We start from the raw sequence: 25907 nt of genomic DNA on the forward strand, positions 1-25907 counted from the left end.
ATGTTTGCTTTGTTACATTTTTAACTTACAGTTCTGTATCACTAATAGTGGAATTAAATATTTTATATATTAAAGTTATGACACATTTCATTCAATTCCTGTACATATTAAACATAATTTTCCAATGTTTAATCCTAATAACTAAAATTGGTGTCAGCAGGTAGATAATAGTTAGGCAAGATATTTGAAGAAAAAAAACATCTTTGCTTATGACTTTATTCCAGTTTTGAAATCTATACAATTAATAAAGGACTGATAATTTTATAATAAATGAGCTATACGTGGCACAACATTGATGCTGACTGAACATTTACATCTAGCATCATGAGTTTCATGATGGGCTAAATCCATTCGCAAGGTAAAACAATCATTACAATTACAGCAGACAGCACTGACTGACAAAAGTGATATTCAAAAGATAGGAAGTAAATGGTAAATTCATTGCATTACTAAATTTCTTTAGTTTAACTAGTTTGTGTTGTATCCAAATTTTTGTCCACACTTTTTGTTTAAGTTCAATTTTCTGAATAATCCAACTGGTTAAATAACTGGTTAAAATTTATTCAATAAATGTGCATACAAATACTAAATTTGTAAAAGAATGCTTTTTCTCCATTGAGATGATGTAGTATGACATTTCACAGGTAATAGGTTCACAAAATTAGACCATACTTTCCTTTTACATTATTACAGTGACCACAATCTAAAACCGAGAAAATAAATGTAAATGTTGGTTACCGCTTAGAACCTTACCCTTCTTAACTTCCCAATATATATATATATATTTACATATATATATTTGGCAAGTAATGTATATATTTTGAGGGGATAACCAATTCTAAGATGATATGCATTAAATAGCTCTATATGAATAAGCGCTTAAAGCAGTAGGTAACCTCAGTATGTACTTTTCAACACAAAATACATTCAACTTAACTGCTTGACTTAGTTCAAGTTGCACACATTGCTTACCCAAAGCAGAATCAACATTGACATGCAGTCCAATAAATAAGTATGAGCATGTGTGGACATGTCCAAAGAAAGTTTGGACTGCTTACTTCTTTACATCTTAATAAAAATGTTAATGAACTTTCATTCAATCCACTGGTCAAACCATCAATGAATACTAGACAGTGTGATATAACAGTACTATGTAACAAGGCAATCTACAAAAACATTCAACAAAAACTACACTAAGAGTAAGCTAAGATTTATAAAGAAAATAACTCAGAAATAACATGTATCTTTTACAAATTTTAAAGGCATGTTATTTCTTTAAAGTGAAGTATTAAATATTTGTATAGACATACATAATCTTTACTTGAAATATCTGGTGGGGTGACTTTTTTTAATACCTGTGGTCTAGATCAATAATAAATACAACAATAAAAAGAAAAATTAGAGTGCTCTTTATCTACTCAAGTTTTACTATAAAAAGTACAGCTAAATCAGACTATCACAAAATACAAGCCACTTGATTGACTAAATTATTCACACTTATTGTCATAGTGAAATGACATCATTGATCAAACATTTCATATATTTAACATACTTATTGCTCTAGCTAGGATTGATACTAAAATATATCAAAAGCTATTAACACTTATTTGGTCATATGAATTTTACGAAACTAAAAATTGTATAGTTCAAACATCAAAAGTAACTAACTATAATATAGAGAATAAGCATTACACGATAAAAGAAAAGAAATGGTGAATATCACAGAAACCGTATAAACAAATTTCCTCATACATAATTAGTTGTTTTTAGTCATTGAGTTAAAGACAGTTGAACTAAATTGCATTTAAAATATGGAACAATTACATTTGATAAATTCATGATACAATGAGTAGATGAGATAAAATGTATATAACTGTTGAATTCATGCATTGATAATTATTCTACAAAACATTGTTAGTTCATTAGACTTGGTCTGTTTTTGATTTTTATGAAACGAAGTAAATAAATATGTGAATAATTAAGTGAATATCTAAGTCAGAAAAATCAGAAACAGAATAGTATAAATTGCAAATAATACATCATCATTTTATAAACCAAATGCTACTAATGTTGCCCCAAAAACCAAAATATTGTGTTATACATGTGCTTGTTCATTTTATTTGCATGTGGTGATGCAAAGTAAGAACAGAGCCAAAAAATTAATACTTGCATGTAGATATTAAAAAATATTTATAAAAATGAAATGAAGACATGACTTGCAATATATACAAAATTTCACAAATATATAAGGAACTGTTGCTAGTCCCTGAAGCCATTCAGCTTCATATCATGTGTATTACTTGTTAACCTATAATGTATTTTCAGTGATTTTAATTTAAATTTTTTGCTCTACTTCACACTTGCATAAATGTTAAAAATTCATGATCCCACATCAACTCAGATATAATGTATCTCTACATAATTATTTCATCAATTTGTGAAAGTTAAAACAAGAATTGAAGAAATAAATTGTTTTAGGATGCGTAGACTAGCAGATATGAAAACAAAAACAGGTACAAATTAAAATATTTTGTTGGTGAACATTTGTTTTAAAAAAGTTTCAAGTGATTTTGGGGACAATATCACAAAGGTTAATTAGGAAATCTATTTCAGTTCTATGACTGAGTTCTAGAAATAAATGTTTGAGGAGAAAATAAGGCAGACCTTTAGAGCTTTCAAGCTCTGTATACTAGCATTTCTCTTACACCACAGTCAATATTATAACAGAATACCAGGCCAGATATACCTTACAGATAAAAATTTATATGAATGGCAGATCACATAACTAGCCACTACTCTCATTTTTCCTAGAATTAAATCCTTGAGGAAAATAAAGTAGATGTAAGTGAATGTAAGTTTTTTCAATACATAATTGCACATCATTAGTTAACTGGGCCCTAATGCATGGTGATGATTTGTTATTTCAAACTTAATTATTGCAGGGAGAGGTTGGTGCAGCAATAGTAACATTAAAAATGATTAGTATGTTTTTAATGTGTAAAGAAACACAAGAGCTTTAAAATTTTGTACAAGAAACCTCAGAAATAAATGCTGATTTAAAAAAAAAACATTGAAAAAAATTGTGAATTTCAACCAAAAACAAAGACAAAGCCAAATAAATTCTTATTAATTTATTGCTTGCTCCAGGCAAACAAATTAGTTCGTACAGTCTTTAAAATGTCTATTCTTGGAATTTGCACTCTTTATGTCAATCCTAACTGAAGACAGCATCACTGAGGTGTTAACTTGTTACATGAGACGTTCAGTTTTACATCCTTTAAACTGTATTTTCTTCTAGTATGTTACATGGCAAAGTTCAGCACAACCTAATGCAACTACATTTTCTGGGTCAAAATTTCATCTTCTAAAACAAAATCAAATGAAAAATGCACACTACCCGTAAGATAGTCCATGGTAATGTTTTAAAAACCCAAGTTCACAACAAACACTCAGTAACACACGCTAAACTAGTGGTGTGCTGGGTCTGCCATACTCTCTGCTATTTTGAATCAATAATAAAACTGCATCTGTAATAAAATAAATTAGATTGAAAATAATTGAATAATACTTTGGATCTTAAGTTTTTTTATTTAAAGTTTGATTTCTTTAAACAAATTAAGCTATTGCTCAGAAAAAACGGCCTAAAATAAAAAAAAATGTTGAAGTAGGAAAATTCATTAAAAAATCTACTGAACTAAATACCTAAAGATGTGTTAGATATACTGCTTTTACAAATTTCAGGAGGATAAATATGAGACTACTATTACTATGACAGACAATCACTCATTTTCATATTACTTTCCTCAATATTAGCATAAAAACCCTAATCTCTGATTTACATTGGCACAAAACATCAGTTAAGAAACTGAGTGCACACAAAAAAAAGGGATTGTTTAATGAATTAACAATTACAGCCTCATAAGACTTTTTGCCCTCTATTCCCAGCCCATTTTTATGATTTGCCCCTTCCTGCCTAGAGATTATTTTTCCATAGTCACCATTCTCATAGGGTTCAAAGCAATATATGCAGTATATTTGTTTTTAAAAATTGATAATGAAATGTATAGCATTGAGTAAAATTAAATGAAGATAGATGTACCAATAAATTGATCACAATACATATTTTATTATGGTAACCATTTGGTGTTTGAGCATTGGATTATCGGGACTAGGTGTGATGTGTAGCTACTCTAAATATTTACATCGGGATTTAAAGCAGTTCTATTCCATTTATTAATGTGCAACAAATTATATTCTTCTAAATCTGATTAAACTTTAATAGTAGTGGTCAAAATTTTGCTCTTAAGTTTCCAACAGTTCCCATGACAGGGGATAGACAGTGGAATCAAGATAAATAATTCTTATGGTTTTGTGAGAAATCGGAAACATAAAATGCTAATAAATTGAAAATGAATGACAAAGCAAATCTTACCATCAGTCTCACAATGCCCCAAAAGGATCATTCACATTGCCAGTTTGCCCTGCTTGTGCTTGTGGAGGCCGAGGTTGTTGGAAGCCACCCATCATTGGCATCCTTTGCATTCCATATATGTTTGGATTAGGCATACCCATTTGTGGTGCCATTCCCATTCCCATAGGTTGGCCCATCTAAAATACAAGTTTAAAAGCTCTGCCAAAATGTCACACTATTTAACAATGCTAAATGACAAAAAAATAATTCTAAGAACAAAATTACCAAAAAAGATTAGAAAGTTTTTCAGTACACTAGCAAATGGTTTCTAGTTTAAAATCACACTTTTTGTTGATTATAAATTGTCACCAAAAAAAGTTGTGCATTACAGTACATATACTAAGTTAACAAAGCATCCCAAACAGATACACTACAGAAAAATAAATGAACAAAACCTTTACCAAACTTACCATCATTGGTTGAACCATCGGTGCTCCCATAGGTGCTCCCATTGGCGCTCCTCCCATTGGTGCAGGGTACATCATCGGTGCTCCAGGAGCTCCCATCTAAGATTAACGTAAGTTTTATCAGTGTAAGGCTAATTTACGCATAAAAATCTAAAACTTTAAACCATGTCTATGTGCATGCATCTGTTCATAAATAAGAAAAAGAAAACATGCACACAAAAAAGGAGCTAAAGTACCATGGGCTGTTGGAAGACCGGCTGAGCTCCCCATGGTGTTGTGGTAGATGGTGCAACTGGCTGACGCTGGAATGCATTTCCTCCTGTTAGTTTACTTTCACCTTTAGGCTGCCATTGATGATCTCTGATTATTAAAGGATTATATACATGTATATAGGATATATGTAATAAAAATGTGAATGGGTAACTTTTGTCTTTAAGTTCATTTTTACCAATCTCTAGGTATTGAAATTGTGTACAAATAAGTTAATTTTAAAAAGTAAATACAAACTTTTTAGATGCAGTGGCACCTCCGCGCACATTGAGATTTGAAGCTATAGAAGCCAATGAAGTATCTAAGTCCTTGCCAATAGGCTTAGCTTGCAGTGATGGCTGAGGTGTTTGGGACGGTGATGTTTTGTTCATAGGTTGGAGAACATCCCCAAATGCATCGAACCCTTAATAAAAGTTAATACTATTAATGTAATGTGCAACAAGTTATTGTTGCATACAAATAGGCTACCACTATAAAAACATTTAGGAGTTTTTGTAATCCTGAATTGAAAATAACTTTGTACTGTGAAGTTGCTGTTTTATGTCAATTATTTTTAAAATGTTTTTACAGTTCTTATTAATTTAGAATTCTAATTAGCTACTTATGAAAAGTATTCAAGAACCTTTATAGACGATCACATATTATTAAAAAAAAATAATTGTAATATTAACACAATATTAAAACAAACTGCAACTAAATATGTTGAGAATAAAGAAACAAATATCATGCAAATCAAATATAGAAAATCTATTCAATCTAATTACAATGAAACCTCTTAAAAAATCATTGCTAGATCTATGTAAATTTACATGCAGACTTGGTACTACTAGATTTGTTTTACTTTAAATATGTTTATCATTAACTGGCACATCTACATCAAAACTGCAAGTATTATAGGGAAAAACACAGGATGGTAGAGCAATGATAGAGCATCCAAATAGACAAAGTTAAAAAGCAAAAAATGTTATGAAGATTTGATTTAAGCTGAAGTTTTTTTAATTGTATTACTGTGAAAAGGTATAATACAGTTTTTAAATATTAAAATAGGAGTAATACTTGTTAAGAATTTAAATTAGTAGTAAAAAAATTAAGGAAAATAAATTTTCAACCAGCTGAAAAAAGTAAATCAGTTCACCTTGAATCGTGTTTAAGTAATTTGATGTGAACTGACCTTAAAGAGTGAAAAGATAGTTTAAATGAAATAATAAATATTATTTAAATTCATTATCTTATGTTGGCAGAATGTTTTTTTTAGTGCTAAAATTTTACTAACTTGGTTTTAAAATAAAAAGCAAGTGCAGTAAAACAAAAAACCTGTTTAAAAAGGAACATTTAAACATCATTTTAGAAGGTGAGACAATCTGTTACTGACAGAACTAAAAATTTTGGGTGATTGACTAAGTCTTGAGTATTAAGATAAAAGAAATAGTTACATTTGCTTATAACTAAATGACATTACCAAGAGAGTTCAATTTACAAAAGTTATCTTTCTATATTTTTTGCTTTGCTATTATGTTTTATTAAATTATCTAGAAAAAATATTAACCAACATATTTAAATATCACATTAATAATAGACACTGAGTAAAATAAGCAACTAGTTCAATTAAAAAATTCATTTATCTAAGACTGCATTACAAAAATAAAACATATCAAAACACGAATATAAAATAAATTCAGGAAAAAATGTTAATTAGAATACTAAATCAACTTCTACAAGTTTAGGTGAGATTATTGTTTCAACATCTACAATATGTTCTGAAATACTAGTTAACTAGGTTTACAATACATTTACAAATAGACATAAGTGAATGTCACTAACACACAATAAAGTGCAGATATTAAGTTTCAGGAACAATTCTTAATCTGGGTAAGAAGTCCATAAGGAAATAGAACTCTTTTGTAAGGTCGTTTCCATTTATTTACTTCTAACAAACAAGAAATATAAGCAAAAATGGAAAGTAACTGAGTTCTAGGACTACAACAAAAAATAACATTGATGAATGAATGCCATTTAAATTTTACACTAACATAAATAAAGATTGTTGATGAAATACCTTGACCTGATTGAGTGAGTTCATATTCCTGGGTGCCCTGACTTAGTGTTGGGTCAGGCTGGTCACCTTCCCCACCCATCTCACCATAGCTTCCAGGGGCAATGTTGCCCATTGGATACCCAAAAAGACCAGCATTACCAACCCCAGCATTAGTGGGTTGGCCTGGTGACAGGGGCCTAGATTCTGGCTTTGTGCTACTTTTACCAACTCCCTTAGAAGGGGACATTGTTAGACCAAGAGCTTTAACAGCATCTTCTAAACCTGGTCCTGAAGGAGAAGAGGACAGGGAGGCAGCTGGTGATTTCCCACCCCTAGTCATTATTCTAGCTGGAGAGCCTCCAACACCCAAATTAGGACTCCCGGGAGCTGTTACTCCAACTGGATGCCTAATGGTACCTGGAATAACTACAGGTAAAGCCTGGCCTGGTGTCTGATAATAACTCTGGCCTGGCCCAGGACGTGTTCCCTGAACCATCATTCCAACAGGTGCTTGACCATAAAAGTTGCTTTGATTCAGATTAGGCATCCCACCACCTGGATGCATTGGAACTGACATAGATGGGCTGCTAAAATGTCCTGAAGAATCTAAGGACATGGTGTTTGTCCCATACCCTGCTACTGGAGAGGGAATTTGCATGTTATCACTCTCAAATCCAGAATAAGGGCCTCCCAAAGAATGTGATGATGGGGCAGGAGAAGGCTGACCAGCTCCCACAGTAAAGTCAGAGGACAACCCTGGACTAGGAGTTACTGAAACTCCCCCTGACCCTTCTAATAGGTCAAAGGAAGTAACCAAGTCCAGATCTACTGGTTTCCAAGAAAAAGCATTAAGTTAAGTGTAGAGGTAGCAGTTGTGAGAGAAAAAAGAAAAAAATATATCAATGAACTAGTATTAAAATGAAATGCTTATCAAATATTAATAATATATTATGGTAAGGAAACTTAGTATATCTCAGCAAATAACATTCTGAATGAATTTAAAAGTAAAACAATTTAACTGAATTGATAAATATATAACCATAAGCCATATTGTTTCAGTTTGGTAAAATAAAGCTAGGAACACTAGTAATTAGTATAGGCAATATTAGTATTAGCTAGGATGAAAGCGCATATAACTTAAGGAGCAAAAATAGCAGTTCTACTTAAAAAGATCTTAGGTATTACAAGATATTTTATTTTTAAGCATTAATATTTGACACACAAGAGCTGATTTATATTATTTACAAAAAACCAACATGGTTTTAAAATTCAAGTGCTATATTGTTTAAAAAATTAAAAATCAAATAAAAAGTTTTAAAAGTAATAACAGAATCTTAAAGAAAAACACTGAAACAATTTAGCAAATATGCGAGTACTATTTTTATTTCATTATCACTGCTTTGTATTCTTTTAATCTTATTTCTTTTAAAAATACTTTTTGTTTATTGTATTAATTCAAGCTGCATCACACTACTTAATAACCTAGTTACTTTGCTATTGTGAAAGATCTGCTTAGAGAGGTTTAAGGTTAAATCTTATACCTGGTGGGGCATTGGAGATTGGCGTCACAGATGGACCAAGGCCAAACCCTGAAACAGCTGTATACATCCACAAGTTGAAACAGAATTCAGTACCAATCCAATATCATGGGTGAAGCAACACAGTACACCCATGCAAACCACACACATTTTAGTGGCGGTTGGTTGTAGAAGCAGTAGTAGTGGTTGTTGAGAGAAGATTGAGGATGCATCGATGTACACAAAGCCCATATGAGTTGTAGCCAAATAGGCAATCAGGAAATGAAGTAGCAAGAGGAGACGTAGAAGTAAAAATGTTAGCATGCAGATAGTGAAGAGAGAATTTTCAGAAAAAGCAAAACGTGCATTGATAACAGGTTGATAAAGAAGAAGGGTGGTATTATTTTACCCCTTAAAATAAAAACCAATAATTAGATTAAATCCACTAAATTCAAAGCAAATTAATTTGATTAATAAATACAACCAAATTCTATGATTTGACTACGTGCCAAAAGAAAATAAATCTACAAATCTGCATTTATTAATGTTTAAGTATAAATACAGCACATCAATGCAAAATTATTTATCTTATTAGAAACTTACATTATATAGCTATTACTCATTTTTTTAAAAACTGGATTGATCATTGATGATCTATAATATGTAGTAATTTATCAGAATAAGTAGTACCAATAAAAATAAACCCAACATACTGTAAGAAAAATGTATACATAACACTGATAAGCTGGTGTAATGAATGGTTTTTTAAGGTACACTTATAAAAAAAAATTTAAGTTTTGAAATCAAAGTTAATCAATTTTTATAAGGATTATATGAATGATACATTGCCAAAAGTAAGCATACATTGATTCACAACTTTAAGAGAAAAAAGGTATAAAATCATATATGACATATACTGAGAATGAGCAGCACAATGAGGACAATGAAACAGTTTGCAAAAATAATGTTACAAAACAATGAAGAACAACTGGACAAATGGAAACCTCGTTTAAACCTGCAAGTGCTCAAACAATAACTCTTGTCTAGCCACAATAATGTTTATTTAAAAATATATTTTCTATGTGTGAAATTGTAAAAAAAAAAAGTACCTTGTGCATTTGTTCCTCCATTGCTAAAGGCTTTGGCAAAATCTGCATCTGATGTAAAAACATTGCTACTTCCAGATGAATTTGCAAAGCCTGTATGGAAAGGAATAATTATTTATGTAGACAATTACTGGAGCCACTTGTTGAACTATTTATATAACTTTTAACAATCAAAATCCTTAACTATTTAAAATATAACTATCTAACACAGTAATTTATTTTACCATTGGTCTGGAAACTTGGTGCACCAAATGGGTTATTACTCTGAACAGGATAAGCTGATGCCATTACATTCTGAACATTATCCATGAAAGGGTTTCCAGCTAAACTAAGGAGATCATCACTTGGTCTGCTAGATGAAGAAGGAGCAACAGGTTCTGTTGGGGAGCCAAATAGATTTTGTGCTTGTGATGTACTTGCAGGTGAGGCAAAGGGGTTGTTAGAAGTTGGTGCAGCCTTTTGTTGTGGTGATGATGCTTCCTTTAATTTTTGTTCCTAATTTTAAATAAAAATGTATGATTTTAGACTTATGACTGAAATTATTAATTAATAAAAAATTGTGAAAGATTAATAAAAAGATTATATAAGGACAAACAGCTTATTATGTTTTAAATAAATATTAAAATGGATGAAAATAATTTCATGGTAGACAAAGCATATATGCTACTTAATTCAGCTGTTTCAAAACTACAAAAAATGCAAAACATAAGTTTTGACTATCATCAAATAAACTACTTGTCTTCAAACATACTGAAGATAATTATAAAACAAGTATTGAAATAATATTGAGGCATTAGCAAAACAAAAAGGTCTAAGACTAAAATTTATATCATAATTATCCATAAAACTCCCAGCAGTTCACATAAAGTTTTGGATCTATAAAGACTAGCAAATAAATGACATTATTTAAGTTAAGGGAACCCACACAAAAATCAACAGGAGAAAAGCAGCATTTTAAAAGTTAACTCTTGAATCTAGTAATATAAAGACTACATATTTAACTGCAACTATGTATCGCTATAACTATAATGGATGTATTTAATACATCTTTATAATAATTTGATAAAATTTGTCAGGTTAAAGTAAACCTAGTTTAACAGAGTTGTTTTTTTTAGAACCTAAGTAGTTACATTTATATTTTAATCAAAATGTGACTTGTACTAGTGATCTCTGCAGAAATTGTGTTTTATTCATTTAACTATATTCTACCATTGATGTAAAGAAAATTATAAATTTTATTTTGACATAAATAGAACTAAGTTCCTTTAAATATATCATTCCAGCAATTAGTAGCTTTATTTATAAGCTTTAGTTAGTAGGGTAAGAATGCAAGCTTTATTAAATTTAGGAATAAATGCTAAGATACAGATGGTTTTATGTCATTTGACGTTTACTAGACATTGACATATAAACAAGTAATGTGTATTTGTGTATGAAATCTGATTTGTTACCACCATCCATGTAAGAAAACCATATAAGCTGCACAGAATAACAAAGAATCAAAATGTATAAATGCAAACAAAAATTCTTGAAACAAGTGTAGCTAGAATTCTCGAGTCCAGTGAGCTGTGACAAGCACCCAATTTAAATCAGGCCTGATGACTATATTGACAGATATTCACAGATAATCATACATGGACTGCAAAAATGAACTTTAATTAATCTGCCCTTTACTCTTATGTCTTAATACATTTACTTACCTATTCCAGGCACTAAGCATGATGGTAATGGTACCAAACATACAGGTTGAAACCTATCTGCTTGTATAAAAATATGTTGCTGTGGGCAAGTAACCCACATATACTAAAAACTTTTAAATACAAATGCCCTGGAACAGAGAGCTTGGTTAAATGCATGTAGCTTTACATGCTAAAACCTGTAGGGTAGAAGTTTTCCCCAGTTTATAAATGAAGTTACCCACCTACATAGCTGTAAGAAGAAAATCATGAAAATGGCACAAGGGTGACATGGCTATTGGGAAAAGGTAGAAACTGACCATATATGCTGGAAGAAAGGAAGTTAATAAAACAGCCAATTTAAAATTCTTACCAAAAGGCTCAATATTTTATATTTAACACATTTTGATTCAATGTAATAATAAGTAAACAAATGTTGATATATATATATATATATAAATATTCATAATAAAAATTCAATGATGAATATGAACTATATAAAAATTAAGTCAAGTTGTAATATCTGTAGTCAACAAGAGAAAGAAAACATATTGGCACTTCTTCATTTTAAAATCTATGTTTTATCAGATTTGTAAAGAACAGCATGAACTGCTGAAATTGAGCAAATACTTTAATTGAACTTCAAACAGGACACAATTTTAACACTATAACTAAAATGAAGAATGAAGTAGTATGGAAATGTTTCTTGATAACAAGGCAATTTTCCAAACCCAAATCTTTTTAGAGAAAATTTCATGCTCAAGTTGTTAAGTTTTTTCAGGTAGGCGGGTAAAAAGAAAAATATTACCTATCTGTAACTAAGTGTTACAGGGTGTTTGGTTGTGGTTAAGTGTGCAATTAGGAGAGTCAGATTATTATTAGAAAAAAAGGATTTCTTCATTTCATAATTTTCATGCATAAAATAACTGAGTATCCAAATAATAAATGAAAGAATGAAACAATACATGCAACAAAGGGCATTCTTAACAAACAAAACAACAATTTTAAAGGACTATACATAATTAGATATTTACAAAAAAATTCAACAGGTTATCTCGTTCATGATTACTACACGCACAACTACAAAAGAGACTTCATTTTTCTTGTTTCAAATGTAATCCATGCTTCAACAAAAGCATAAAAACTAGTGGGTTTTTTTTAGGTTACAGATTTAATGTCTATTTAAAAAATCAAGCCTACCAACCAATCGATGAAACAATGTGCTAGCTAAGTAGTGTGGCTTAAAAATAGATTGATTTCAATCAAGTAGCTGTTTTTAAAAAATCATTTTACTTCAAATTGTTATTTCATTGTCTATATATAATGCTTTAATATTGTTTAAAAAGTATAACACTTTTTGGATATTTCAGAAATTATGAGCCACTGGATCATTTTCTTTCACAGAAATTTTTATTGACTCCAGATTTTACTTTTTAAAAACAGTTTATTCTGACACATTATGATTATAACAAAACATTTCATTAACCATTTTTCTTTAAAATATTCAATAGAATGAAATATATGGTAACTACACATACATTTACTGGAAGACACATAATCTAACTAGTGACCTTGCGCCAAGTAGGAATGAGGAACAACATTTGTGTAAAAGTAAATAAAATAGCAGAGACCATTTCTGCTAATGGCTGTTTTGGTAACTGTTAGAATTACTCACAAAGATATTTTCAGTGTCTCCTTCCTCTGCCTCAACATTCAGTTGAGGTTCATCTGTAGCCTGCCCGATGAAATAGTTTTCATTTACATAATGCATGTGCTTACATTTTGCCAGGCATTTCACATTTTTTAAATTATATGCTTTACTTGTTTATAATAGATAAATCATCAAAGGGGATTAAACTGGAGATTGTAACACTTCATATTTAAAGCCTGGAGATATATGAATATGAAGCAAAAAGATTGATCAAAGCAAACATATTATCTATTAGGTATTCATTTACAACATATTTAAATTATTATAAGTAACTTGAAACTAATAAAAACTTGAAACTAATGAAACAACAAAACTTTGATTAAACTATGTGTGTTAGACTTTTTATATGAAGCAAATTATCTGAAAAAGCAAATGTTATAAAAATCATAAGTGATCTGACATCGAAAGGTTGGCAGGATAAGTAATAAATCTTTTAGTAGCCTAAGCAAAAGAAATTGAAGAATGTTGAAACATTAAAAGAAATTAACAATAGTTTTTATAAGTTAGTTCAATGTTGTGAATGATATCTAGAAAATAAAAAGGTTTTATTTTTTTTTAAATACACATGTAAGCAAGAAAAGATTGATGTACAGTAAAGTATGCGGTTTAAATATATTGAATATGCACAGCCACTTTCAAACAAACTGTAACTCTTATGCTTTGAAATGCAACATTTATAAGAGACCAAATCAAAGATTGTTAGTTGTCGCATTTAACAGAAAACAAACATGAGTTCAATTTTACAATCAATATATTTTGTAAAAATGTCTACAAAATTAAGAAGGTGAAATGCAAGAATGAAAAAAGTAATTTTTATATTTATTAACCTTTTTGGTGTGCAAATGCTTTGCAGTATAAAGTAAATGGCAGTTCGTATCACTAACCTTGAGTTTTTGTAACTGCTGATTCTCTTCATCCAATATTCTTTTTCTTTCTGCTTCTGATACACTGTAAGTATTTGTTGTCATTGTGTTTAGAGCTGAGGCAAAACCAACAGGCCTGCAAAACAACAGAATCACAGGTTTATTACTTTAACTTGCAAAGCTTATGCAAGAAATATTTTATTTTCCCTTATATAACCTAGCCATCAGAAAATGAAACATATTTCTCAATTAAGCAAGCAGTGAAGCTACCACAATGATGGGTTTGATGCGTTATTTAGACATGAATTGTTTTAAAAAATGTAAATAAAGATCATACTTGCTAGCACTGGTTGGGGTGGTTGCGACTCCCTTTTTTCCTTCTAGAGAAGCCAAATGTTGTTCTAATGCATCTAATAAACTAGCTGGTGCCTGTATCATATATGAAAAAATGTCAATGGCAGACTAAGTTAATAAATTATAATAATAATAACCATTAGGTGGCACTAAGAATTTTTGTAATAAATTCATATGGTTTCTTTTTGTACTGTCATGGCAGAAAAATCACAAAATACAATCCTTAATTGGTACTTATAAATTTATAATTATAATAGATCACCATAAACTTCAAAATATTATACCTATTATATAAAAGCAAAATTCATGCTGTTAGTAATAGACTATTTTAAAATGATTTTAATTACATTTTAATTGTTTACTTAAAAATACCAAAATCAAGTCAAAAAGACTAGCATAAGCATCTATATGCTGTTAGAATTAGTAGTATAACTAAATAGTCTTAATTTTGGATGCAGTTCAGCAGTTTTATAGTTCTACATTCTAAAAATAAGACAATATGACACTAAACCTGAAACAGTGAAATTACACCATAATTTTCCACCAACTATTAATATTTAGAACCTTTTTTTTTGTTCATTTGAATAGCAATCACCACCTAGCTCTAGTCATTAAGCTAGTCAAAATTTGAAGTCTAGAAACATTTCTTATTTGTACATATTTAAATGAAAATCAATTGATTTGTCTGTTATGCTTCAAAAATTGTCACTGACAAAGTGGCTTCCCAAAAATTAATAAGATAACCTAGTGAAAATGACTAACAAAGACACTCTTTTAATCAGTTCATCTGTATGTTCAAGTCTATAGATAGAAAAACTATTTTTATATAAGTGATAGAAAAACATATTTTCTGAAGAAAAAAATGCATGATTCATGTCTGTTTTTATTAAATGCAGGTAAATATTCATATCTATATGTTCCCTTCTAATCCTTTTAATTGGATACACATATCATAATTTTTTTTTTAATCTACAACATAGTCTTAACTAAAATAATTGAATAGATGTGATACTCATATAAAAGGGGGAAAATAAATTGAAGGTAGGAAAAAAAAAGAGAGGTGCTACTTTACACTTAACAGTATGTGGTTGCAAGGAAAGAATACTTATGCCCTAAAAGCAAATTTATCCAGAAAGGTACTCTTATCTGGATACAGTCAACCTTTTTTTTTTAAATAATGCAGTTATTAGCGTTATATAAAAAAAAACTATTAGATTTTGCTAAAGATTAAATACTTGCAAACACACTTACTGAGGTAGAATTTGCTTTCATACCCTGAAATGAATATTCAGGAAACAAAAAAGGAAAAAAATATCTAAAACAAAACAGCACATAAAGTAGAACCTCTCTTGAAAGAATTTTCAAGTAAATAAACAATCTAATGTTAATAACAAAAAAAACAATATCATAGAGACAGCAGGGAGTTCGTTTTTAATTTTGACATTATTTTGTAACCAGCTTTAAGAAAACTTTATCTCAATTAACGACTTTGTAAGACATTTAATGGGTTATAATTTTAACATTTGGTTAGATATTTGTTAATAAACTCTGTATCTCCCCAAAAGAGGTTCGCAAAAAAAATTTATCCACAAAACTATCAAGTGGAATTCTATATACAGATCCCTTTATTAGTAAAAAAAAAAATGTAAGGGCATATAAAAAAATATAAAGGTTTAACACAAACTAACTCAGTAGTTCATACATTCAATATAGGCTATATTACAACATGAATAAATAAATTTTAAAATGGAATATTTGACACCAAAACGCTACCAATAAAGAAAGAGTGGGTTATGTAATGAACAAGATTGCTCTAAGACTGTTATTATTAAAAACGAGCCGGCCCGCGGCATAACATACGCCGCTATTTAATTGTTTCTAATTTTCAATAATTCATAATTTGTGAATTCGACAGTACCAACGCTGACACTGAAAATATTTCTTTAAAACACTATAAGTAGCTCGTTAAGGACCATAACCCCCCCCCCCCTCCCCCCCCTTACGTTTAAAATCGTTGGCTCTGCTTGTAAACATTTAGAGTGAACACAGCTCACTAAAACCATGTAGGGGTGGGGAGGTAGGGAGAGCGTTTGCAGCTTGTTTTCTAACGGCTCGAAGAAGAGAATTATATATATAGATAATATAAATCGCACAAAAATATATTTTAAAAGTAAACTTTTCACTTAAAAAGAGAAAAACAGAACTGGCTTAAAGGAATAAAACAAATGACAGATAATTTAACAAGTGACTGAAAAGTAATTTTAAAACAGACTTGTCCACTTTATATATTGTGTACAAACAGACTAAAATGTAGGTAGAAAAATAGTCACCAAAACATAAATTGACCAATCAGAGTCATGACTAAAGTAAAAGATTGCTTAACATGATGTTATTTAGTAGATGGGGTGGTAGGTAAGATGGGACAGGAATAACTGAACAAGTGGTTATTGCTATGATTCGTTATTTATATAATAATTGTGTATACTGGAGTACTTAAAGCAAAATTTGACAGAATTGATAGATTTAAAGTTGGAATAGTACCAGTTTTAATTTATTTCGAGCAATAAGCCATTTAATTATTTATTCTTTTAATATTATAAATCATCTTTTCGGTCTGGCTATTGTTTTTAGACAAACAAGTTCCTTAACTATCTGATTCACAATTTTATTTGAACACAATTTTCTTAAACTGCTTTAGCAAGAAAAAGCTGTCTCATGTGACTAATCATTAGCACGATAACAATCTCAAAGAAAATGTGTGTGAAAAAAAATTGTTTTAAATTAAAGATAGATATCAATTACAGCCAACCCTACCATTCAAACTGATAGAATGTTCAGACAAAAGAAAAGATTTTTCTCTGATATGACTACAGAATGGATTTAGTAAAATAATTTAGTGTCTATGCCTTAAAAAGAGTGACCCTAAGTTGTGAGTCAGAGAATGTGTAGTTAAATAAGTCTATGAAAAATATTTCACAAGACCAAAATGCTCAGTTATCTATTTAAAATAAGCGGAAAATGTGGAATAGCAAACTTCAAGAATTGTGGAGTGAACAAACTGGCATGGTTCTGATGCACTGAGGCATAGGTTATAACAACAACAAACCTTCTGAAGCATGGGAGAAATAGTGCTCCCTTCATCCTACAATAAGATTTAAGTAATTAACATCTACCCGGAGGAATCTATTTTTTTTCACCAATAGCAATAGGATGGTAGATTTTCTAGTAACATTTTTAAAAAGGCACAGTCTCCCTAAAAGCAAAAACTGCCATCTTTTCAAAGTCAGATAGAGGTAGCATGAGAACAAAATGCAGAATTTACACTTATGTTATAAAAAGGAAACTGGCAGCTGACAAAAAAATTAAACCAACTCTCTTTGATGGAAATGGTAATTTTGTTTTGGTAATAGTTTATAGGAAATAGCCCCCACCCCTTGTATTTTGAAAATACAACATATCACATAAACAATAGTGAAAAATTATATCAATAAAACAATACATCAACAAGCAGTAACAAAATTAGTTAAAACAACCAAATTGTTTACTCCTTACCTTTGCTAAGTCTGGAATATCACCTTTATCTATACCCATATTCTGTAACACAGAAAAGTTAAAAATAATTTTTCTGAACAACATTCAAACTTTGAACAACTAACTTAAGCAATAAGAAAATACAACAACATATTTCTTAAAATTACCTCTGCAACTTTCAAAAACTCTGAGACTTTATCCATTCTAACCAAAAACTTTTTATACAAGTCCAATGCATCTTTACACTGTTTTTTGTTCATATCAAAATATTTCTCTGTGGGGGAAAAAGTCAAATAGAATATCAAAATAGCTTTCTTTCAGATCTCACAGTACATACGCAAAAATACATTAATGTTTTATGTTTTTTGACCTCAACATACAATGGGATTGTTTGGACCATCTTTACTTTCCCAGGTAACCATAATGGCTTGGAAAATTCAGGGATGTCCTACAAGATTTAATAGCTTATTAAAGCAATTATGTGCTATGGCCTACTTAACAATTTTGCTAATGTTGTACCTTCTCTATCTTCTTAACAACACTTGTTAACTTAAGATTATAAAAGCAAGAAGTAACATTGCAAATAACTACCATACACACAGCAGTCATAAACTTACCTAGCAAATTGATGACACCATCATTGTAACAAGCAAACAACCTAATGAGGTCTTTGAAAAGCAGCATGAAACAGGCTGTTATAACACCATTAGTTAATTCATTTGGTGTACACTGAAATTTACGACAAAATCTTTAATAATAATGCGAGTTATTAGCTTCTTTACAAAACTGAATGAACAATCTCAACAAATGCATTTTGGGAGACAGACCATTATTAATATTTTTTAATAAACTGTGATTTAACTGCTAGAAAGTAAGCTATTTTAAAAAGATTATCTATTTCTGAACAGTAAGAAACAAATAAAACTCACATCAAACTCCAGCAGTGCATCTAATTGCTGCTGTAATATCGGCAGTGTTTTCAAAAGCTGGTAGGAAAAAATATGACCCATAAGAATTTTAATTTTAGAGAACATTAAATATGGGCAATGCAAAATATTGTATTGTCTGATCATCTGCATTTAGTATTTACCTTATCTGTATTCATTGTTCGAAGCAAGCCATCGTCTTTTCTGAAAGCAAAAATGCACTAAATCAATATCAAGGCCATATGCAACATGCAAGCATTTCGAGTAGCTGATTAAACAAATCCTACTAGCTTCTTATCTGTTGAGCTATGATAAGAGATAACAAATTAAAGATTAAATCTAAAACTAAATTGTGCTAATTATAACCAGGTTAGTACATTTCTATCAGACAAAAGATACAAATATTTTTACCCTCTTTTCACTTTGCAAAAATCAAATGCCATTAGCCTGTAAGATATAGCTTTTTCATTCAGATACTTAGCATACCGTCGAATGTAGGTTGACATGTCATAACCTAATGAAAGATTTAATTTGTATGTTATTAAGTTATAAATTATTAAAAAATAAAAGAATACAAGTTCAGTTAAACAATAAAAATATCAGTATCATTTTAAGAAATATCATATTATAAACTATGAAATTAAACTGCTTCAATTTCAGTCTTCAAAAATAAAATATGATTGACCTTGAACTCCTCCTTTGTCCACAAAGCCACTGAGATTAAATGAACAGTTGTTAGATGCTAAATACTGAGTGAATCTCTGCAGAGTAATTAAACAATAATTTATTTGCAAGGTTAATTTATGATTAGAATACTCTAACTATAGTAAATATATATATTTATATATAACAGTATAATAATAAAAATGTAATATATTACAAACTAAAAGAGATCACATTTTCTTTTCTAGTGAAATTATTTATTTTTCTATATACTGTTCCTCCCTACACTGCATGCAAACAAACAATAGTTTCATATGAGAATGTTGACTGTTCATAAGTCAGTGTCCAATCACATGAGAATTAAAAGTACATTAGAAATGGACCACCAGGCAGGCAATATAATGTGAACACCCATCATTTATTCCCCCCCCCCCCCCCCATAACAGTCCAGTTATCTCATGCTTCTTTAATATATAACTTTGTAAGGGGGAAAACCCTGTCCAAATCATTATTTTGTCACCCCATCTTTATTAAGTTAACTAGGATATCAGAACATGAGCCTAGCAGACAACTCTTATGCACCACTGTAGGCCTACTCATTATACTTAATACTATTCAAAATTGGTGTTACTACAAATTTATTGGGAAATAAAACCTATATAGCAGTTGGGTATTATTATTAATATTTAAATAAATAGAGCACATGTACATGGTTAGGACAGTGTTCATATGCTTAGACCAATGGAGCAGTCATGTGGCAGTTGCCATTATACACAATTTTATATTTATATCTAATATGGTTAATATGGTACAAGGATGGAATTATCTTTTTATAAAGATGACATCTACCAATCTCTTAAGATTATTTTTAGACTATATTTTTAATGCAAACAAAAAATTTCACCTCATTGCCATAATTCATAAGATTGTGTATAGATACGAGAGCCTTGAACACCACCACCCAACTCTGATGCTGTGTCCTTTCTATAAGCAGGTCTGCCATTTGTGGGATAGAAACATTGGGTTCATTTGTGCACTGCAAAAGATCTGTGGATAAAATAATGCATATGTCAACAGTTTTTTTCTTTTTTAGAGTTATATTAAAGATGTAATTGTACCTGTGTCTGTGATAAGTGACCGATTTGCAACAATACCTCAAATTACTCAAAAACCAGTGTTTATGACTTAAATCAATGGCAATTAACTGCAAGGTATAATCAATATAAGTTATTGAAACACCAATGTAAATTGTAACTAATTAAGGGACTGAAATAATTTTCAATAACCTCTGCAACTATACTTGCAAAAAATGAGATTGTTTACACATGACCAGCCACCCAAAAGTGTTTTTAAGTCATTCCTTGTTTTTTACAATTTTTTTGTGTGTATTTTTAATATTTAAGCCTACATTGAATTTAGAAATTATACTGTAAAAGAAGTAAGAAATGCTTTTAATGTCAATCAGTACAAAGTTAAGAAATGATTAAGAACTAAAGAATATTTAAAATCATTATCTACCGAACATATATTTCTGTACCTCTACTTTTGCTGGCCTATTTTGCTTAAAACGGGTAAAACTAATATTTTAAAACTCTTGAGTTAAATAATGTTAATGTTTTTAAACTTCAGGATATTGATTTGAGCCTGCTTTTCAATGTTATAGTCAAAGATACTTCTATGAAAAAAACTGAACCCTATTTCTTAATTAAATTACAACCAATCATCAAGTTTTTCAAACAATATGGACAATCATTCATTTATTAATAGTCTTGCATTTAGATAATTTTATTTATTCTGTTAGACTACTTACTTGTATTACTTCTCATCAAGTAGGTAAAATTTTAGCCTACTAGATCTAGATACTTTCTAGATCTAGTAGCCTGAACTATACTCAGTCAAATTGAGTAGATGTAAAATTTTAAATTCTACTAACTGGTAAAAAAAACAAATATCATATAAAAATAAAAAAATATGTGTTCTTGCAGACCTCCCTTAGGAGAAAACAAAACAGAAAAGATTTTCTTTCTATATTAATAATTTTTTTTTATGAATTTTTTCATGAGGGGTTAAAATCCCCTTTTTTTAACATTGGCCATTTGCGATGAGTAATGCAGACATGCCTACCCCTGGCAACCAAAAGTAGGAACAGTCAAACAGAAAAAGAGGAATTTGAAGCCAAAAAGAGGAACATAATTTTTTAAATCCACGGTTGCTTAACCAATAATAATCTTAAATTAACTATTATAACTATGGCTGTCCCTTTCGATCTCCCACACTGAAATTGTTTAGCAAATTTATCTTCTTTGAACATTAGTTTAAAAGCTTTAGAAAATTTATCTAATGAAGCAAGTGGCAAATTCATTTCAGTAACTAGATTTAGATCAACTAGCATAACTTCAGCTTTTATAACATCATTGATCGATTTTTTTAGGCTTAGTCGAAGTAAAAAACAATTCAACTTTTTTTTATTCTTTGACTAGCTTAGCTAGCTCCACGTGGTTTGCACTTGCATTGTGCTTGGTAATGTCGTTTATTTTAAACTCACAATTACAAATCTCATAATGAGCATTTGTTTCACAATTCTTTCCTTTTTTGACAAAAGGAAATTTTTCCGAATATTCCGTTCTGAAGCACTGAACACGTTTTTTTGACGTTGAAGGGGATTCCCCGATCACAGATACTGAACGTTTCGGCATTTTTCAACAAGGAAACGGAAGTAAACAGGGAACGCCGTTCACTTCCGTTTCCTAGTTTTCTGGGGGGAAATTCGCATTTTTGCTGATAATTTTCTTTTTCCTTTTAACTTTTTTGATTATTTTCGAAAAGAATTCGGAACAAAACGAGTCCAAGTCGGAACGACGGAACAAATTACTTTTGAGGGTAAAAAAGCGGAACGGTTCCGCTTTTGGCGGGACGGTAGGCATGTCTGGTAATGGTATATCTGTATATGCCTAAATGAGCATATTCATTTTACTTGCTGTTGTATTGTGTACATATTTGCAGAGTTTAGCTAGAATGATGTATAGAACTTGTATATGTTGTTGAATTGAATAAAAATAATAGAGAACGGATGCTCTTTCTTTGTTGTCTTTCTTGATTACTCCTAAAAAACTGCTTGCTGCACTAATATAAACGCTTCTAAAGCAATGCTTTATATAAATACATTAATAAAACAATTACACTGTCAGAAAACTAAAGTAAACCACTTGAGCACTGTAATGTGCATAAAACTGCCTGTTTATTTTGGGCAGGTGAAGTAGAATCTATCTTTATGCCATTTTGTTATATGTAAACTAAAGTTACCAGATCATAGTTATTTGTGTGTGTTTGATTGTGATTTTTAGCATGTAACTACAAATTATAAAAATCAATAAAAATAAAACAGAGGTCATCAGAATCAATAACAGCCAGGACCTGCCCATACAGCTAAATGGAGAAACAAACACATTCACATATCTGGGAAGCATGATCAATAAGGACGGGGGAGTAGACGAGGACATAAAATGTTGTATCAACAAGGCTAGATATGCCTTCAACTCACTGCGCCCCATGTGGAGGTCCACGGCCCTGTCACTCCGGAGCAAAATTGGTATTTTCAACTCAAATGTCAAGGCAGTGCTGCTCTATGGCTCGGAGACTTGGAGGGTCACGAAGACAAAAACTGATAAGCTACAGGCATTCGTAAACAAATGCTTACGACATATACTTAAAATAAGATGGCCAGACAAAATATCAAACAAAGACCTGTGGCGAACTTTAAAGCAACGGCCAATAGAGACAGATGTCAAGGCCCGAAAATGGGGATGGATCGGACACACATTAAGAAAGGAAAAAGAAAACATCGCAAGACATGCTTTAGACTGGAATCCCCAGGGAAAAAGGAGGGTGGGGCCGGCCAAGGAAGACATAGAGAAGAACGGTTGAAGAAGAGGCGAAAGCAGCTGGGCACACATGCGCACAGATAAATTAAAATAGTTCTTTGAAGTTGAAGTAATAACTTGCTGATAATGTGTTTTAAATCTTAACTAAGGGCTACAAGGCACTCTTCTTTGTGTTTTGGGCTTTAGTACTTTAAGGCATTTTTTTATGTTAACCTTTTATGTTAACATATAGATCTAGCTATTGGGATATGGCAATTATGACTAGTCTTTATTTTGGTAGTCTTATAGACAGTTTAAAAAAAAATTATAAAGCATTTTCTTATAAAGTATAAAGTAACCTACAAAAACATCAGCCTATTGAAGTATGAATAAAAATAAAGTTACAAAATTGTAAACATTCATTCATAGATAAAACCAACACAAAAGAAGTTAATCAGTGCGTTCAACACAACAGATCTATTACAAGATGAATTATAAGCCTGCAGTATAGCCGGACAAATGGGTCAGCGTGACCTACTACATATTAGTGACAAATTTCTAGAGCACATAGCTCAAGATTTAAGAAACAAATCCAAAAATGAACATCATTATTATGTACACAAGATCTATCAAATCTGGATCTTACTTTCATCTAAAAGATACCTTTTAAAAATCAAGATGCCATCGTATTTGAAATTAGCCTTTTTTTTGGTATAGGCCCAAATGATCACAAGAGGGCCTAAGCCACATAGTAAAGCTATGAAAATAAGAAACCATTCTACTTTTTAACGAATAGGTAGAAATGACATTTTAAACTTATTTAACTACCATAAATTAATAACTTCTAGATCTAAATATGCAAAAAAAACTCACATGAGCCCAGTATCAGAAAGTAATGGAAGTTTTTGGGTCATGTTTTTACCACAAACTCAGCCCTGATACCAACAACAACCCTACAATCTACAACCGAAGTGTCTATTCACAGCCGGCTGTGAATAGCCGTATTGGGGCTATTCACAGTCGTGACCGTTTTTGATAGATTTAATGTTAAAAATATCAAATTGGGTAAGAAGATGTGTGGTCGAGTGGTCATAGGGTTAGGCTATCATGCCAGAAGGTGGGGGTTCAAATCCATCAGATGCCATTTGGTCTGACCCTTAATGAATGCCTCATATTGTTATTATCAAAATATTTTTTTTACAATTAGGTCTAGATTCTACTTGAGTTACTCATGGGAGGGTTATTTTTGTTAATTTTTTTTTTTTGTTTGTGACGTAATTGTTGGCATATCAGCAAAAAAAAAAAAGACCTGTCCCGTAGATTTTTGCTAAGAGAAAAAACAAAAGTGTGATGGAAACTGAATAATAGCTGATGAAAAAGGACATCCTATTTCACCTGATATTTATTCTAGATCTAGATTCTATGTGATAATGTGAATTTTTAATGGTAATTGATAGTTGAATAGCAATGTGAACAACCAAATAAACTGATGCTTAATTAGTATTATTCATTTAAAAATTACTAGATCTATTATTCTAGTGTATAGATTTAAAGTGTAAAATTGATCATCTAATCATCCTTGACCTACGTAGCCTGTAGCAGATATGTATGATATGAGCCTAAATAAAAGTTAAACTAAATTTTAACGGTAATAACTTTTTTATAAAGATATAACAAAATAAAAATAACACTGCTCTCTTAATCTATACCTCATTCCCCAGTCACAATAAATGCTTATATTATTTTAAGATATTATTCAGTCGTATTTAGTATGAAATGACAGCCGACTGTGAATAGCCGTATTGGGGCTATTCACAGTCGGCTGGGAATAGCCCCAATACGGCTATTCCCAACCGGCTGGGAATAGCCATGGCCATCTACAACTTAGATCTACTCTAGCGGTCACAATTGGAGTCTTGAATTAGTATTAGATCTAGGCCCGTAGATTAGGATCTAGAGAATTCTATATCTGTAATCTATTATTTAACTTACTAAGCCTAAGCTACTGGGCTAGAGCTAAAGTAGATCTTTTCTAGGGGGTGATTGGGTGAGTCAGTGACTGACTAGTCTAGTCAAAGGAATGAAACATTTGTGATCAAGCAAGTGGTAAGATTCTTGCTTATAGAAATCTCAGTTTATCTCTATATTAATGCGCTAAACTGATAGGTGACTACATACATGTATTTTTCTTGGAGTGTGTATGGAGGGGGGGGGGATTGTTAGGTACTTACAATCTAAATGCTTTTTCTTCGGTCCGATGACCTCCTCTGTTGTTGCTTTGCAAACAGATTTAGCCAGACCCTGACCAGCAATGCTATGCCTAGCAGCAACCACACGATCCATAATGCTTTGACCCGCCATTTTACTCATTAGAATAAAAGAGATTACACAATAATATTCAATAAAGGGCCAGAAATAATGACCCTACCACCTTGACAGTCCACCGCCTGACACCTTGCAGACCGCAGGAAGGGGGGTGGTAATTAGTCTAGCTAAACAAGATGGCCGCCCTGTTAG

The 25907-nt window shown here is 30.9% G+C and overlaps 1 protein-coding gene across 8 annotated transcripts; it reads right to left on the reverse strand.

Moving 5' to 3' along the window:
- Nucleotides 1–199: 199 nt before the first annotated feature.
- Nucleotides 200–25907, reverse strand: LOC131930847 (phosphatidylinositol-binding clathrin assembly protein LAP). Of its 8 annotated transcripts, none has more exons than XM_059287504.1 (22): nucleotides 25622–25907; nucleotides 20435–20577; nucleotides 19553–19628; nucleotides 19279–19381; nucleotides 19032–19071; nucleotides 18871–18927; nucleotides 18559–18670; nucleotides 18109–18215; nucleotides 17963–18004; nucleotides 15662–15685; nucleotides 14394–14485; nucleotides 14078–14192; nucleotides 13158–13217; nucleotides 10031–10301; nucleotides 9810–9899; nucleotides 8725–8781; nucleotides 7205–8011; nucleotides 5386–5551; nucleotides 5115–5238; nucleotides 4882–4977; nucleotides 4433–4608; nucleotides 200–3527 (listed from the first exon to the last, which is right to left on the reverse strand). In XM_059287504.1, exons 1-21 carry the CDS (start codon nucleotides 25758–25760, stop codon nucleotides 4441–4443), a joined length of 2889 nt encoding a protein of 962 aa, XP_059143487.1. In that variant the 5' UTR covers nucleotides 25761–25907; the 3' UTR covers nucleotides 200–3527; nucleotides 4433–4440. The 8 variants fall into 8 exon arrangements, with proteins under 8 accessions (XP_059143487.1, XP_059143490.1, XP_059143486.1 ...); XM_059287507.1 differs by lacking the exons at nucleotides 7205–8011; nucleotides 15662–15685 and adding exons at nucleotides 6284–6319; nucleotides 17517–17552; XM_059287503.1 differs by lacking the exon at nucleotides 15662–15685 and adding an exon at nucleotides 17517–17552.

Source organism: Physella acuta, unplaced genomic scaffold (genome assembly GCF_028476545.2).
Source record: "Physella acuta isolate Inbredline_101_S28 unplaced genomic scaffold, ASM2847654v3 ptg001857l, whole genome shotgun sequence".
Lineage (NCBI taxonomy): Eukaryota > Metazoa > Mollusca > Gastropoda > Physidae > Physella > Physella acuta.